Source organism: Manihot esculenta, chromosome 9, assembly GCF_001659605.2.
Source record: "Manihot esculenta cultivar AM560-2 chromosome 9, M.esculenta_v8, whole genome shotgun sequence".
Taxonomy (NCBI): Eukaryota; Viridiplantae; Streptophyta; class Magnoliopsida; order Malpighiales; family Euphorbiaceae; genus Manihot; species Manihot esculenta.
The window spans coordinates 32,228,835-32,246,119 of NC_035169.2; the positions used below are offsets into that span (position 1 = coordinate 32,228,835).

Sequence of the window (17,285 nt, forward strand, 5' to 3'; positions counted from 1 at the left end):
CAAATTCTGTTTAATTCCTTCCTTTTTGATATGTATTAAATCCATTGTTTAAATCTACACTAATATTTTGTTAATTATGGGATGATTTCTATTATATTTTCAAATTTTTAAAAAAATTATTAATTTATTTTTATTTTAAAATTACTGGATTCACATGCTTTTATATTTTATAAAACCGAAATATCTAGTCATTATGTGAAAAAATTATTTATCAACATGTTTAAAATTATAGATGCTATATAATATCTAATTAAAATTTTATGGGTTAAATATTATAAATTTTTAAAATTATAAATAGTCCGTTAGATATTATTAATAAAAAAAGAAGAGGGATAAAAAGAGAATAACATTTTTTTATCCCCATTTATGCTGTAAAGTAAATAAAAAATTATTGAGTTATTAAACATATTATTTAAAATTCAAAATATCAACAATTTAAAAAAAATAATAAAATTTATTAATCAAATTATTTAAATTATAAATTAAATTACAAACAATTTCAAATATCAATAATAACGAAAAATCGTAATTATATTATCGTTTTCTTGCGGTGAATATCCGAATATATGTAAGAACTTTTCGACCCCTCTAATAATTCTTCTGAAAAAACATGTACATCCGTCCGAATAGGTCCACGCAAAATGAAAACTGAAAGTGAGATATAGGAGTTGAAAGGGAAGTTATCTTAAGATCAAAGAGGAAATGATGAGCAAGCAAGTCTGAAATCAATGAATTGATGAAACAAATGATGAGAAAGAAGAGAGTTGGATTCTTTTTTTTTTTTTTTTTTTCTAATAATATATATATAAATAGAAACAAGGTGAAAAAAAAAATACAATCAAACACTCGCAAACTTTTAAGCATAAGTATCCAATAATGAGCAAATTATTGAAAAGCTTTCTTTTTCTCAAAATTTGGTTGTTTCTTCACTGTTGAACGAGCAGGAAATGAGAGAGAAGGAAAGAGGCAGCCCAAGAACACTGCCTCGACAGGACATGGCCATGCATGTCTTCTCTATGACATGATTTGAAATCTCCCCTCTTATTTATTTTTCTTAATTTTAAAGTACATTCATGCACAAAAGATAAACAAATATATGTAGAGAGAGTTGATAGCAAAGTAAAGATGGATATATAACAGTCAGTACCAAACATTCCACTCTTTGCATCCAAACAAAGGCATAGCTTTCAAATTTTATATAGAAAAGTGGATACGCCTCTTGGCTATAGGTCAAAATTTCTCGTCTTTACCAATAATACTATTTTTTTTTTCTAAAAAAAAATAGATATATGGTATAAAAAGACTACCTAGCTTAGCTAGCATGTATGCTTCCATTCATCTGTGTCTAGATTTCCCAACAATATATAGAAGTTGAAATTTTCATTAGAGATGGATAAGAATTTAGTGTTTTTTAATATTAATGATCTTATGTATTGATGATCGTCAAGTTTTTTACGTTCGGAGGTAATATTAGACTATAAAAAAAAATAGATCCAAAGCCCATCATACTTTCCTTAAGCAGACCGACTTAGCACCGCGAATCTTAATCCAGATACATGGGGCAGGCTGAACCGATCATGAGTCCGGGTCCAATAGAAAATAATCTAGTCCGGTGATGTGATGTGAAGAAAAATAGCTGGTCCAGTCATCTTGCAGCCTTGTCTGCATACGCGCCGAGAGAAATTAAATGACTGTCTGATATGAAATGGAATTCTGACGCATCCGTATGTACAGATCTGAGTGACAGAGACTAGGTGGCACTGTAGCACAAGAGCAATTATACATTACTAGCAGACAAAAAGAAAAAGAATAAATAGAGAGGAACATCTTCATCTCCGATCAAACTTACACAATAATAAACTCTATTTTTTAGATATCAGACCATCATATATATCATTATTATTATTAATTATATAGGCTTACTCACGTCTACGTAGCATGGAATACTGTGTAGAGAGAAAGGCTTTGGCCTTCACATGCAAAAATACGAAAAGTTTTATCTGTTTTAGTCAGAAATGGGGGGCTGAGGCTGCCCTACTTTAGCATAGTTTGGGGGTGGTGGATCGTGGCAATCCCACACCCACAGGCCACAGGCCAAAACATCACGTATACAGCACAAAATCTATCTCACTGCTTAGTTTTTTTTATAAATATGAGGAGATTCCTCATTAGAAAAATCCCAAATGGGAACTTACAGAAACATACTTCCCAAGGAATCTGCATGTAAATCTAACTACTACTTCACATGCCACATCTCTTCCTTTTATTTATACACACAAACCAGATCTTTGATAATGTTAGAGGATCAAACACATAGGATTCGAATCCTGCGAGAGCTACATCATCGAACTGCCATGGTTTTAATGATCTCACTCTCATCGTAGGTATCACTTTATCATACTATGATAATATTAAACAAATAAAATAATAAAAGAACACAATATATATATATATAATTTTTTAGCATATACAATTAATGGGTTATAATATATTTATTATATGTATAAATATTTTATTATAATTATTAATTATAATAAATTTTATGTGAATTTTATTATAATTAATTTAGTGTGTTCACACTATTCAAATTTTCTAAAATTATTTTTTATTTTTCAAAAAATAAATGAATACACGAACCATTATTATTTAGTTAAAAAGAAGTTATGCTTTAATTGATTAATTGTTTGGTTATTTTGTATGATAAAGTTATGAATTTATTTTAGATGATACTAGAAAATGATAGTAATAATTTCCTTTTATCTCGCTTATACATTTGGTACTTGGACGTGATCTATATATATTAATTAATTTTATAATATTATTGCTTATATATTTAGGATGTAGAAATAATTTATATATATTAATTTATTTTATAATATTATTGATAAATGACTATTTAGACTACTTGAGGAGTTTTAACATATCATTTTGCTAAAATGATATTTGAAAAAAATAAATTAAAAAATAAAAAGTCTTATTGAAAATTTTTAAATATTAAAAAATGAATATTTAATAGTTGAAGAAAGTTATTTATAATAGAAAAAAAAATTATAATATTTAAAATTATAAAAAACATCTAAAAAAAATAATTAAAATGTAAAATTGATTGTAAATGGTGAAATTTTTATATTCAACTTTATAATAGGTCTACGGTCCCATCACACTTTTAAAAGTTATATGTCTCGAAATTTATTTTTCAAAACATTATTGTGGGTTTCCATCCAATATCGGCTACAAAAATTAGATCCGGTTCAAGTCTACTGTAAAATATAAAATTAATTACTCCATATCAATTGTTGATTGGATTTGCTGTGTCAAAATTCTATAAATCTAATTAAATTTAACCGTATAAAGCATAATTGTTAAGATAATAAATTCTAATGGATCGTGTAAACACCAAGAATTAGCTGTAACAGCTCAATCAAACATGTCCATAGAAACATGACAACATTAATTCGACAAAAAAAAAAAAAAATGACAAGAAGATAATAAAGAAAAACTTCGTCATTTGGATGATTTCCCAGGGATTTCGTTTACATGTTTATGTTAATAATAATAATAATAATAATAATAATAATAATATAAGAAAAATTATATGTCTCCTCGTGGAGAACAGGTCGTCCTAGATTTTAACTACGGTACTGCACCGTTTAATCACCTTGTGGAGACATTGCAAAATCATGTCTCCCTATATGCTGTATATTTTTGTATGCACATATGTAAATATCTATTATTAAATTAATTAATTTGAATCGAATTGATCTGATTCGATTTTATTTGTTGAATTTTTAATGAATTTTTATTTTTTATACATTATTTTTAATATTTTAAAATTTAAATTAAATATTTAAATTTTAATTATGGTCTAATTTCTATATTATCAAAAATAATATATTATTATTGCTAATTGATTTGATTCGATTTTATCGATTTTTTTATAATTAAAATCAAATTAAACTAAAATAATTAAAATTTTAAAAATAAAAATTAAACTGAAAAAATAAAAATTAAATTAAATTTATAAATTAATTTAATTTGATTAATTTTTTTTATTTGGACTGTTTATCTATATATTATTATATATATTATTATTATTAGGTTAAAAATATAAATTATTAATGATGAATTTAGACAGCAATATAGGTCTTTGTTAACACATGCTAAAACGTTTGTGATTCACAATATAAAAATATTTTAATCTGAGTGATTTTGAAATCGAAATAAATTAATAAATTTTTTAAAAATTTGAGTACTTAATAGTAAATTATGAAAAAAAAAAACCTACTCCCTCTTCTCTATCCAAACAAAACATATTAAGAAAGCCATCCAGCCCAACCCGTTAAGGGTGGACCGATTTGCAGGCAATTTAAATTAGAAAAGGCTATGAAGCGTTTATTGTAGTTGGGCCAAGACCCATTCCGTTAAAACCGACGGGCACCGAATCTCAAATCTGTTACAACCTCTTCAAATGTTGCTGTGAACGGTGACAGAACGATGGCTCTGGCCGTTGAGGTCTGAGCTTCATGAATAATAATCAGTAAGACAATATCTGCATCAGCCAATAAATTCGAGAGAGTGAGTTAATTTGGTTGGATTTTTGTTTCAATTGGGATTAGGTTTCTTCCTTAATTAGAATGTTGTTAAAAATGAGTTCATGGTATTGTCCTAATATGTTTATTAATGAAGGCGATCATGAATTGAAACTGAAATGGTGTATACAGGAAGAAGATGAGGATTATTGCGATTATGAAGAGCATAGAGCAGAGAATGGCAGCGGCATGGCGAAACAAGTACATAATAAGAAGAGCTTTAAGCACCCAAATTCTAATGTCTCCTCAATCTCTTGTTTCTCTTGACTTCCCTGAGAATTGGACTCCCACTCCAGATAGTCTTCGCCCTCCTACCCTAAATTGCTGTGAGTGCCCTCCCCCATTTCTAGTTTCTTTCATGCTTATTACTGCGACTTTTTAGGCTTTCCCTGTTTTCTTTTCTTTTCTTTTTTCGTTTCCAGGGTAGAAAATGCATTGTAAGAACAATTATCATAATGGGATTTTCCCAATTGGTTGAATTGGATTGATTTTCCCAATCTTTGTTGGTAGAAACCTGACGTGAAATTTAATGTTAATATACTAGCTACCCTCCTTGCCGCTTGGTTAATTGCATTTCTCCCAAATTTTTAGCCTGGTAAATCAATATTTTTCCAAGTCAATAAATGTTCAGTTTGGGAATTAATCTTCTTACAAAGTTTGATGACTTCATTAGTTATTGGCATTACCTTGTGCGTGTGTGTGTGTTTCAAGCCATTGTATGGTTAATATTCTCTTGTTCACCACAGCTGGTGCGCAGGATGCTGTTACAATAGATGGGAAGTTAATTGCCGAGGACATCAGGTCTACAGTAGCTACTGAAGTAAAGAGGATGAAGGAAGCAATCGGAAAAGTCCCTGGCTTGGCTGTTATTCTGGTGGGCCAGAGAAGGGACTCCCAAACTTACGTTCGCAACAAGATAAAAGCTTGTGAGGAAGTTGGAATCAAGTCTCTTTTTCATGAACTTCCTGAGGATTGCCCACAAGATGCAGTTGTTAGTGCTGTATCTAGTTTTAGTGAAGACCCATCTATTCATGGTATTCTTGTGCAGCTTCCTCTACCCCAAGTAATTTCCATAACCGTGATACAAATCTTTTAGTCTTTGAAATACAGTGACCTGAATGGAAAATATATGGATTTCTTGATGTTTATAGCCTTCTCATACCCAATCATCCAAATTTGTGGTTTTCATATCTGGAATTGAAACCAAGACAATTTTAAATGCTATTACTTCCAACATCTTGACTGCAGTGGTATTTCCAACTTCCATGCAATGGACAGATAATTGTTTAGTTCAAACTTGTTTTGGTATGTCCTTGGATGAATATTTACTTTTGCTTTATTGTTAGTATCAACTAGACAAACTTTTGTGTGTGTGTGTGTGTGTGTTTGTGGGGTAATGTTCTTAGCTGCTCATATATATCTGTAAAATAGTTCAGGATTTGATGCGAGGCTATTTGAAAAGTTCATGTTGTATGGATGACTAAAAAAATTTTCTGTGGAACAGCATTTGGATGAGGTGAAGATTTTGAATGCACTGAGGTTGGAAAAAGATGTAGATGGCTTCCATCCAATGAATATGGGGAATCTTGCCATGAGAGGAAGAGAACCATTATTTATCCCGTGCGCTCCAAAGGGTTGCATTGAGTTATTGATCAGGTCTGGTGTGGAAATCATGGGGAAAAATGCTGTAGTTATTGGGAGAAGCAATGTTGTTGGTTTACCCATAGCATTGTTATTGCAGGTGATACCACATTCCTTTTAAATAACACTTATCATTTTATGCTTTCACCTTTTTATTAATTTCCAGTTGTTTAAAATGCTTGCAGAGGCACCATGCAACAGTTAGTGTTGTACATGTTTTGACAGATAATCCAGAGGAGATAACCAGTGAAGCTGACATTGTGGTTGCGGCTGCTGGAGTGCCTAATCTGGTCCGCAGCAACTGGTTAAAGCCTGGTGCAGTAGTAATCGATGTGGGAACCTGCCCAGTTGAGGTAACTATGTCTTGCTTCTTCAATTCAAATGTCTGTTGAAGTCGTTCATTGTCCTGCATTGAACCAAATAATATGTGATGAAACATTTGAACTATACCAAATAAATAACCTCAATTAATACTTCAACTGATTTGCCAATTTATTCCGACTAGACCTCTAAACACTGAGCAACTATATGGAAGATAGTAGGTTTTATTGAGATGAAATGTTCCAATTATTAAATAAGACATGTGGATGGCAGGATCCCAGCAGCGAGTATGGTTATCGTCTTGTGGGAGATGTGTGCTATGAAGAAGCAGTAAAGGTAGCATCTGCCATTACCCCTGTGCCAGGAGGTGTTGGACCTATGACAATTGCTATGCTGCTAACCAACACTCTTGATTCTGCCAAGCGGGCATATCAATTTGTTTGACCATTGATACATTATATAAAATATGTTTCTAGCAATATAGTTTTATATATTGCATTCAATTTTGCATTTTGTTGATTCAATGGATGCGTGCTCAATGGGTGGGTGCTACATGATTATGAACATACCATCCTCTAGTTTGGGGTCTCATTCTTAGTTCGAGTATTCACCAACCATCATTCTCTACATTAACGACTTGGCAAGTGAGGTTCCCGCAAATAATGGCTGCTAAGCAGGTGCTTTTGCCCGCTTAGCAGAGATTTTTGAAATTTAGGGTTTTCTTGGGTGGTTTGCAGGATTAGCAGCAGCGCTGCGTGACTAGGCAGGTACAACTCTGCTAACCAGTGAGCTAAGTGGTAGAGGATACTCTTATTTTGGTGAAATTTCTTATATATGAGCTTTCTCAAGGATTGTTTACTGCTATATTTTAGGGCGGTAATTATGATTATGCAACCAACGCAGGATTTACTTTCTCATCCCTCTCCTCCTCTAATTTCTTCGCTTCCCCCAGTTTCCTTAGCTTGAGAGTTAATCACTTTTGGGTTATATTAACCACCCTTGTATCCTTTTTCTCGTACAAAGCATCGCAAGTGTCTTTACATGAACCTGACTGTCTCAGAGCTTTCCTCTGCTATTATGGATTTGGACTGCGTATCTGTTGTATCCAGTATTTTTCTCCAATTTCAACGAAATTCTACCTTTAGGCCGGAAAAAAAAAAAGCAATGCAGATTACGGTTTGAAGCCCAAGCAAATTGGAAAAGGGAAATACTACTATAAAGTTTGCACTATGCAATAGTTGCTGTGTTACAAATGGTGCTCGCGTCTTCGTTTAGCAAGAAGAATGGATTACGCCGATTGCTCCTTTGTCTGGTAATATACAAACATACTACGGTTGTATAGTTTTGTCCACCCGTCTGTGTGCCAAGAGAAATGAGTCTCTCTCACCAGATGCCATTGAAAGAAGAAGGAAAAATAGTACAAATGAATTCACCCATTTGACAGGAAGTTACAGCTAATAAGGATTCTCTCATCTTTCCACTTCATTTGTAGATTGGGCTGGTTCCACAACTGGAGGTATGCAGTCCACCTTGTAGCGGACGACCTAATGAAACAAAACAATGTTATAAATACGTTAAGAATCTTGGAGTTTTTATCTAACACCAACCACAACATCTCCCAATATTCATTTGAAGGGGTGGAAGATGGGAACATCTTAAAGAAAGCTGGCATCAACTGTCTCTGCATGTTATCCTACCTTTTTGAAAAATGTCGAATATGAATTATCCCAAATGAGCTTGTACATTCCAGCCATACACGTGCAGAAGTTCCCCTGTAATATTAGGGAAATTGAAGAGAATTGATAGCATCACATTATATTACAATGTTATAAAACAGAAATTCCATACAGCAACTTACTTGGTCAGACTCGTAACGACGATAAGGTAAAATCAGCTGAGCAGTAAAAATGTGCGTACATGAACAAAATAGATGAATTAATCAATGTTGCAAAACAAAACTTCTGGGAAACCAGGAAACTACTCATATGCAGCATAAAAAACAAAAAGTTTTGTGCAACTCAAAATCAACTTAGAACCCTAGATACAGTACATGCTTTCAAGTTTAACTTACAGTCTTTTGCCCAGAAGGATCCACATACTCCACACTAAATCCAACATCCTGACAATTAATGATGTAAAGATTAATAAGACGGAGACCCAATAGTGCCAGGAAAATAGGGGGAATTTTACACAAACCTCCGAGATTAGATTGAAAAAAAAAATACAAGTGCATCCATTTATTAATTTGTAATGATTTTGTCCCTTACTATTTCCAGTGATACATTGGCCTTCAAAATTAGAAAAATTCAACCTTTTCAAACTCTAATGAGAACTACAGCCAGGTAAGTAAAGGTTATAGGGAATATGACTGAGGGACACAAGCTCTGAAGCAATGTGCTAAGCTCTTAAAACCATTACGTGAATATCAAGCGAAATCATTAATTATATGAAACATGGCATATAAAAAAAGTGGGGTTTTTTTTCAAAAAATTTACTATTTAGCCCCTGTATTATAGAAAAACTTATTAGTTGGTCTCTCAATTTTAAAAAACATATTAAAACGTCACTATAATTTAAAAAAAAAACAACTAATTAGTCTTTTTATAAGTTTTAGCTGTTAAATATTTTACTATTTAGTCTGTGATTTGAAAAAAATTATTAGTTGATCCCTTAATTTTATAAAAAATTAACTAATTAGTCATTCCATATTGATGATATTTTAGATTTTTTTGCAATATTTAACAGTTAAAATTAATAGAAGGATTAATTAGTAGACTTTTTAAAATATCAGAGACGTTTCTATATTTTTCAAAACTAGGAGACTAACTAATTAGTTTTTTTTTTTTTTTTTTTTTTTATTGAGGGGGATTGTTGTCGAAACAACTACTTGCTTCAACCAAAAACAGAACACGAAATGCCAGAAATCAACCCATAACCAAAAATAGAGTATAAATCTACTCTATAAGATCCCCCTGCCCCACACCCCACCCCATACCAACAAAAACATATACACAGAGGTTTAGAGGCTGAAGAAGCTTCAGGACCAATAAGAAGTATATTAGTGTTCAAGAAGCTCCAGAAAATTGTTTGAGAGTAATACCGTGCTCATCTTGCCTTGTATTAAAGAAAAATCCCAAGCTATGTATGAGTTTATCGAGTCTACTTCCAGTGAAACCTATGAAAGAAATCCAATTGAAAACATTTAGAAACATGTAAGAAAATTTCCAAATACTATTAATAGTTACAGAAATCAAATTTCGATAAGGGGAAGAACAGTTGCTAAAATCTAAACTACAATGTACTTTAAACATATAACTGGACTAATTACAGTCTAACCTGAAAGAATATTAATACAAATTTAAATCTTCCCACTGCTTGGATTTTATAAGGACAAAGTCTAGCAGGTAATTTTGAAAATCTTCCCTGCCATAACCAAGAAAGAGATATCTAAATGCTAATTTGATTTAACAAAGTTATCATTCTTGAAGAATTCAAGACTTTTGATTGCATTAAATTAAAGCTTAATTAAGGTAAGGTTGTAAGGGAAAGTGTCATCACTTCAAACCAAAACCATTTAAACTGTAGTAGGTAGTTCATCAAGCAATTTATTTCTCTTCTTTAATCTTTGATTCTTTACAGACTCCCGAACATACAGTTGTTGGATTCCAACGTGTTAAGCAACTAGTGCTACAAAATTACAAATTTGGGATAACTAGCAGATTATGCACAACTCATTTACATGCTTTCACTATTGTGCCGTGCTTGAAAATTGTTGTAAAGGAACAGTAAATATTTTGTGCAAAGCTTCGTGCTTACTGAGGATGTGCACAAAAACATATCTTCACATCTACCAAAAAGCACTGTTTCGTGACCACATGTTTACAAGTGAAGAACTACAGAAAATGCAACAAATGCACAGTACAAGCATATAAGACTAAGAAATGGAATTTCTTATAGACAAAAATATAAATATTTGCAAATAAACTTGCAAACAAACCTCATAGGATCTCCCAGCTGGAACACTTATCTCTTTGAATTCATCATTTTTCCTATGAAGAACAAAATAAATTAAAAAAACATCATACTGGGAATGTTGCCACAGATTCACTACAGAATTCTGAAACTTACCTTGCGCCTAGTGTACCAGCAACCTCAGCTGAGATGAAGAAAGGGGAATTTGCAAATACCTCACTGACAGACAAATACACAAATCAATAGAAATAGACAATTTCTCCTAGATTTGCAAATATTATAAGTTAGATTCAGATTGTTTGAGATGCTACATCGCTGCAAAATCAAGTAGTAGGCTGCTCGTAAACTTCAAAACAGTAATGCTCAGGTTACTCCTTTGGAGTAACTTCTTTTATGCAACCATGTAAGTGATCTTCATATAATTATTAACTAATGGTTCTCATATGTTGTGTAAAGTCCATCTGATTCCAACAAGGCTGAGCTTTGATTGTTTAACTAGCCATATCTACAATTTTCAAGGATTTATTTCTGAGTACAATCTTTTTAATTAGGAAACTGTCCTCCTGTGGGTTAAATCTATAACACAAGGCAAAGTAGAATTGCTATAGCCTCATGATATTCGCACATGTCTGTTGATTATGAACTATAATGGCTTGCATGCCACTGCAAGTATTTTTCTTTTTCTTGATCTCTGTTTTCTTCTTCATACACTATTGTCTTTGCTTCTTCAACCAGCATAACAAAAAAATGTTATAGTCTGAAACTAATAGAAAGCGGTTATGAGGATCCTTTCTCTCCAGTCTATTCTCTTAGGCTAGATTGCAGCTTCAACTCACCTTTTTCTCTCTTTATCTCTCTCTTATATTTCACATTCCCACAACTTCAACAACTTGCCTTCCCATATTAAAGCATTCCTGTGACTATGTTGAATATGGCCAAACCTCTTGAAATGAGTTTGCATTTTCACCTTTGCAAGTGCACTAATGTCATTCTTTTAGTCTACCCCATTAGTTTCCTCTTTTGCTAGTTTGATCTATTCACTCGGCCATACAATGCATTCAGTCTATCTCCCTAGTTATTCAACTTCAACCTGCCACACTGCATTACTAAGTTTCTACTGTATGCAACCGAACCATCTTAAACCACCCTACTTCAACTTATCCTCAATGGATGACAGCTCAAATTCTTATGCACTAGCCTCTCATTCAATTCTTATATTTCTATTTTCTATACATCCATCTCCATAGTTCCCTAGAAGGTGGTACGCCTTCAGTTGTAGTACAGGTTCATAAACTATTAAATATAAAGTATGTATGGGATAAACACAGTTGGTATGCCAATTTGTTGCACCACATGAATTATATTTATTCAGTATGTGAATTATATTTATGTGGCATAATTCATTTTTTAATCTAATTTGGCATAATATATTTATAAAAATAAAATAAAATTTTGATTTAATATCAGTAAATTAAATATGTTAAATTTTTTTTGGCATGATAGACATTATTAAAATTGGGAGAATTACTATTTAATCCCCGTGGTATAGGAAATCTCACTAGTTAGCCTCTTTGTTTTGAAAAACATATTAAAACGTCCCTGAAATATTAGAAAATCTACTAATTGGTTTCTCTGTTAATTCTTTTAAACCAATGGACTAACTAATGAGTTCCACTAAATCTGAGGGACTAAATTGTTATTTTCCATAAAAATTTAAAAACCATTTAATATAATAATACTAATTTGCGTTATTATTATATTATCATTACTTTTTTCAAACAATTAAGAATTAGTTAGTAATTATTAGCATTTATATTTCTTAGAAACTCTCATCTAACCCATAATGATAAAAAAGAAAAAAGGAAGCAAGAGTCATTTTTCTTCTTCTTCCGTTCTTCCTTCACATGGTTGTGGCTGCTGCTGCTCCTTTCTTTCTGGTTCTTCAGAAACTTTTTTTTACCAAAACAGAACGTGCATACAGCATTTTCAGGCACCAAAATGCTGCATTTCACATGTGCATACCAGATTGCAGTATGCTTGCTCGGCCCCTGGGGGAGTGGGGAGGAGGGGTGAGGGGAGGGAATTAAATCAAAAAGCTATGACCTTAACATTATTTTATGGACATCCAAGCATATCAACCCAACTGCAGTATTATGAAATAAAATTCAGCCTAACAGGAAATTTAATCATATGGTATTCAGTGAGCTCCTATTGGTCATATACTCCTAATATCCATCTTCACTTTCATGATGAAAATAAATATTGAGAAAAATCACCCTGAATCACCTCTATTCCATCCAATCTAACTCCTCCTCCTCTGACCCTAGTGTCTTTTAAGGCATATTATTCAGTTTTTGTCTGTATCTTAACTCAGATTTCACTAGCATCTTATTTATTTTTTCATATGTTGCATCTTTCTATGGAAATAAAAATCAATCCTTAGTTCATCAATTCATCTATCAGAGGACCTATTCTCAAGTACCTATTTTTTCCTCCCAACCCTTGACACTGCTCACAACATCCAAGCAGCCTCCAAACGTCCTTTTCTTGCTTAATTCATCCATAAATCAAACCCCAACATCCAAAAACCTCAACTCCCTATAGACCTTTGTACCCTTTTTGTTCATCAATTAATTACCAAATTCAATCCTAAATCCAATAATTACACCAGTTACAGAAAACTTGCACCTGCAACATCTTGATTTCCTGTCACTAATATGGCTCTAGTAAAGAACCTTTTCAACCTTATTTTCATCCATAAATCATAAAACCTTTAGAATTTCCAAAGGCCCTAAATTCCCAATTTTGCAAAATCCGGACCTACCATAAAACAGAGATAAATTAGTTCAAGCATGTTCTGTTACTTTTTCTTTTCTCATTGGTTCCAGAAAAAGACGAGTACAGTCCTTTGTGCAATGCACATGCTTAGACAAAAGCAGAATGATATTGATGTTGGGCAAAACTGTTGAGAAGATGTCCTTGTGTAGGTTGGCAGATTTATCAACAGAAACATCAGAATGGAAAACTAATAATAATAATCATTACAATTTATAAATAGAAATACCATATATATAAAAAAACACATTACAAAGAACCCTAATTGCTGGAAGCAGAAGCAATACCTGATGAAGGAGATAAATCTTTCAAATTCATGGGTGTAAATGTCAACAGCTTGCTTCAACACAGCAACTTGATGCCCCTTTCTGCCAATTAAATACAGTAGGTGCCAAGGCAGAAAAGCAACCAAAAGAAAGTCACCACATTAGTGATATGGAACAATAAGTACTTTTTGTTTACAAAATTCACACACACGAAAGTTAGCAAACTCGAAAAAGACTGCAAGATAACTCACAATTTACTAGCCTCAAACCTCCCCCATGATAGTGAAATAAACATTCGAATGCAAAGAACCAGTGCTGTGAGGCTGTATAAAGGTGGCCCATAACGGTGTCTTTGCTCTTCCATAGGCCTATAAATAGAAGATTTATACTTATTTAACATTACTGATTAGGGAACTGCTACATGATCATTCCTGTCTTGGTACTAACATTAGACTAGGCATGGCTAAGTATTATATTTTGAAAGCAAAGTACTGCTAAGAACATAAAGAGCATACCCATCATCATCATTTATTGTCTTAATAAAATCTAGTAAAACCTGCACCAGAGGGAAGATAAATAAAGATGTCAGTTACATGCAATTCTGATGCCAAATTATGCAAATTTTTCCCAAGCCAACCAGGTATGTTAAATGCATTTCAACTTTTTAGATTTCTGCAGCCTAGATTACTGTCAGTCTTCGGATTAAAAAAATGAAAGACTAATGACAATTTCATCATCAATAAATGCATAAATACACACAAATAAGATTTTTATATTAAAAAAAAAAACAAGAGTGAGAAAATAAGTATACATCTTCTGCTAGCAAGACAGGAATCACATAACTTAAGAACATTAATCTCTGTGGAAAAAGTCATATAATGGAGACTGAATAATGATAAAACATAAAAACAGTGAAGCATTAAATTTAAAATGGTTGATTGCATAACTCCAGGTTAGAAAATGAAGGCTGAAAGGGTAATCAATTTATCCAGGTAAAATGTGAGCATATTGGCCGATACCACCAAATGAAACTTGAGAAGGAGAACCAGAAGAAGACCATACCTGTGGAACTCCAACTAAGTACTTCACAAGAGTTTTGTATACGCCTGTTGCAGAACCAAGTTGTGCTAACTGTCTCCTCCTGAAAGAACAACCACAAACCCGAATTATCATAACACCATAGTCCATGTCACAACCGCCCATACAAAAACTAACATGCCTTACCTATCCATTTGTTGTTTCCACAACAATGCGTAGCGATCATGTATACTTCCTCCTGAATTAACCAAAGCATCAACCTCTGCTTGCTTATTCTTCTCCGAACGCTCCCTTTGTTGTCTGATGAGTGTTCCCCGAAAATCTTGAGGCATGTAGGTCATAACTGAAGCATTTCCACAAATAGCTTAGTAAAATGAAAATACAAACCCTAGAGCAGCCTGCACTATTCATGTCTAGAGACAATCAAGAATCAATGACAGGAAGAGGAGCACATCTGATACATTTGCTGTGTCTATAGCTAATTAAACATAAATTAATAGAGTCAGAATCTTTATCAACAATCTTCTCGAGATAAACAAAATGGAAGAAGATTCAAGCATGAGTCTTGATCGCACATGAGAGGACACATGCATGAGCATGACATTGAAGAATAAGAAAAATGTTCTGAGTATGGAATCTTCATGGAACTCATAACAATAAAAAGCCAACACGAAGATTTGATAGGGAATCAAGAACAATCAACAGACTAACATATAAATACAGACAAATATTCAGCGTAGATTGGTATAAGTAAAGGACCAACCTATATTAAATACACGTTCAGAATTTTGAACTTGGAAAGACTCCAATGTCTTCAAAGCCTTTTGAAACTTGCCTCTGATGCTGTTAAAAGCAGCAGCAAGTTCACTCTCTTCAGGTGTGGACGGTCGTCGAAGCTGCCATTACAAAATAATGCAGCACCGAATGCTTAAGTCTTAAAGATACATGCGGGAGTAAACCGAATGCTTCGATTGAAAATGAAAAATGAAAAGAAAAATTATGAAGTGGAAGCTCAACTGCCAAAGGCCAGCGGGAATGATCAAGCAAAAACAGAATTTCTTCCATATGCTCTCGATTCTTCCACATATTCTCGTCAATTTTATGAACAGGCTGTCTGTCCGCTCCTTCCACCAACAACTTTTCGCCTAGCATTAGAATCGCAGTTGTGATTGGCGGAAAAGAAAATAAAGGAAAATGTAGAAAAAACAAAGATAAGAACCTTGTGAGGGAGGAAAGTCCTTGAGCAAATCAGAGGCCCAGGAGCGAATCTCAGAGGAGAGACGAGAAACGTCGTCGGAGAGAGGCGGAAAAGGGTGTTTGTCATAATAAGAAGCGAGGAATTGCCTGGTTATAGGAACCAGACCATCAGTAGACGCCATTGTCCGGTGTTGATCCGGCAATTCCTCCTCAGATCAAAGATTAAAGTAGCAAACACAGTTGAAATCTTATGGAATTGTAGTCCACGCAACACGATTTGTCGTGCATTATACGTACCAGACCATGGATACACACAAGAGCATATTCCTTTAGCTTCTCTTTCTTTCTTTTTCTATTTGTTTTCTTCTTCTTTTCCACCAATCTAATAATCAAATATCTAATTACCTAACGCGCTGTTGGGGGGTTGGCTGCTGTTGCTTGCATTTGCATTTGTACATTTTATTATTTGGATGATTTTTTTTTTTGTGTGATTTATACTATATAATCAGTTTTGATATTTCTCCCCTTTTTAGCGAAAAAAATATTTTTTTCAATTTTTTTATATTTTTTGATATTTAAAGCATTAAAAATGTCAATTAAAATATTTTCTATCAAAACAAAAAATAAATAATTTTATGAAAATAATTTCATTTTTTTCGTTTTGTATACTTTAAAAATATAACTAATATAATTAAACTTATATATATACACATGTATATATATTAATATCATTTATTTTTTAATAATATTTTAACTACATTACTATCATGCTTATAATTTACTTGGGGGAACATCACAGCGTTCAAACTGTTTTGTAATGGCAAAAATCAAGACATAGTTCAAATGACGAGTCTTCAATTACTCGGGGACACAGACCAAATATTCGGCTATTTCGAAGTATATTGTATTAATTTTTGTCTCTAGATTATGTGCTCCTCTGTTTATTTTCAACGAAGAGAACAAAGGCAATTCCTCCACGTGTAAATAAACCAAATTTAATTGAATTTTTGAAAATTTTAAGTTTGATTTCTTAAAATTTTTTTAAGGAGGAGATGAACTCAAATTTTATTTATTTTAATTTAAATTAAATATTAATAAATTTAAATTTAATTTATTTAATTAATTATTTTAAATAAAACAAATTCAATAATATTAAATAATTTATGAAAAGTTTATTTATAAGTATAATAAATTTTAATTTAAAATTAAATAATTTTAATTAAATAAATATATATATAAAAGTTAACTCTTAAATTTATAAAAAAATAATTTTTTTAATCTTAACAATTTAAACATTTATAATTTATAAAAGTGTAAATAAATTATATAAAAATAAACTTTAAATAATATAAATTTAATGTATAAAAATTTATGTAGAGTTTGAATTTAATTCTTTTATAATATTAATTTTAATATGTTTAATAAA

General features: G+C 32.2%; 2 protein-coding genes across 3 annotated transcripts; one reads left to right on the forward strand and one right to left on the reverse strand.

The window, feature by feature from the left end:
* The first annotated feature begins 4,415 nt into the window (after positions 1 to 4,415).
* LOC110622922 (bifunctional protein FolD 1, mitochondrial) lies at positions 4,416 to 7,054 on the forward strand. Its single transcript, XM_021767661.2, has 6 exons — positions 4,416 to 4,575; positions 4,722 to 4,915; positions 5,336 to 5,652; positions 6,094 to 6,330; positions 6,416 to 6,583; positions 6,825 to 7,054. Exons 2-6 carry the CDS (start codon positions 4,729 to 4,731, stop codon positions 6,993 to 6,995), a joined length of 1,080 nt encoding a protein of 359 aa, XP_021623353.1. The 5' UTR covers positions 4,416 to 4,575; positions 4,722 to 4,728; the 3' UTR covers positions 6,996 to 7,054.
* Positions 7,055 to 7,745: 691 nt separating this feature from the next.
* On the reverse strand, positions 7,746 to 16,269 carry LOC110622921. 2 transcript variants are annotated; one of them, XM_021767658.2, is made up of 16 exons: positions 15,882 to 16,269; positions 15,680 to 15,807; positions 15,426 to 15,558; positions 14,849 to 15,005; positions 14,687 to 14,765; positions 14,140 to 14,180; positions 13,876 to 13,992; positions 13,646 to 13,726; positions 10,680 to 10,742; positions 10,549 to 10,600; positions 9,888 to 9,974; positions 9,652 to 9,726; positions 8,623 to 8,670; positions 8,410 to 8,445; positions 8,249 to 8,323; positions 7,746 to 8,095 (listed from the first exon to the last, which is right to left on the reverse strand). In XM_021767658.2, exons 1-16 carry the CDS (start codon positions 16,039 to 16,041, stop codon positions 8,021 to 8,023), a joined length of 1,407 nt encoding a protein of 468 aa, XP_021623350.1. In that variant the 5' UTR covers positions 16,042 to 16,269; the 3' UTR covers positions 7,746 to 8,020. The 2 variants fall into 2 exon arrangements, with proteins under 2 accessions (XP_021623350.1, XP_021623351.1); XM_021767659.2 differs by lacking the exon at positions 9,888 to 9,974 and having other exon boundaries at positions 15,882 to 16,265.
* Between the last annotated feature and the right edge of the window lie 1,016 nt (positions 16,270 to 17,285).

Coding starts and splice junctions, on each gene's coding strand:
- LOC110622921 (XM_021767658.2), bottom strand. CDS start 16,041: ATGGCGTCTACTGATGGTCTGGTTCCTATAACCAGGCAATTCCTCGCT. Junction 15,808..15,881: donor GGACTTTCCTCCCTCACAAG/GTTCTTATCTTT, acceptor TTCTAATGCTAG/GCGAAAAGTTGTTGGTGGAA. Junction 10,601..10,679: donor GCTGGTACACTAGGCGCAAG/GTAAGTTTCAGA, acceptor TGTTCTTCATAG/GAAAAATGATGAATTCAAAG.
- LOC110622922 (XM_021767661.2), top strand. CDS start 4,729: ATGAGGATTATTGCGATTATGAAGAGCATAGAGCAGAGAATGGCAGCG. Junction 4,916..5,335: donor CCCTCCTACCCTAAATTGCT/GTGAGTGCCCTC, acceptor TGTTCACCACAG/CTGGTGCGCAGGATGCTGTT. Junction 5,653..6,093: donor TGCAGCTTCCTCTACCCCAA/GTAATTTCCATA, acceptor TCTGTGGAACAG/CATTTGGATGAGGTGAAGAT.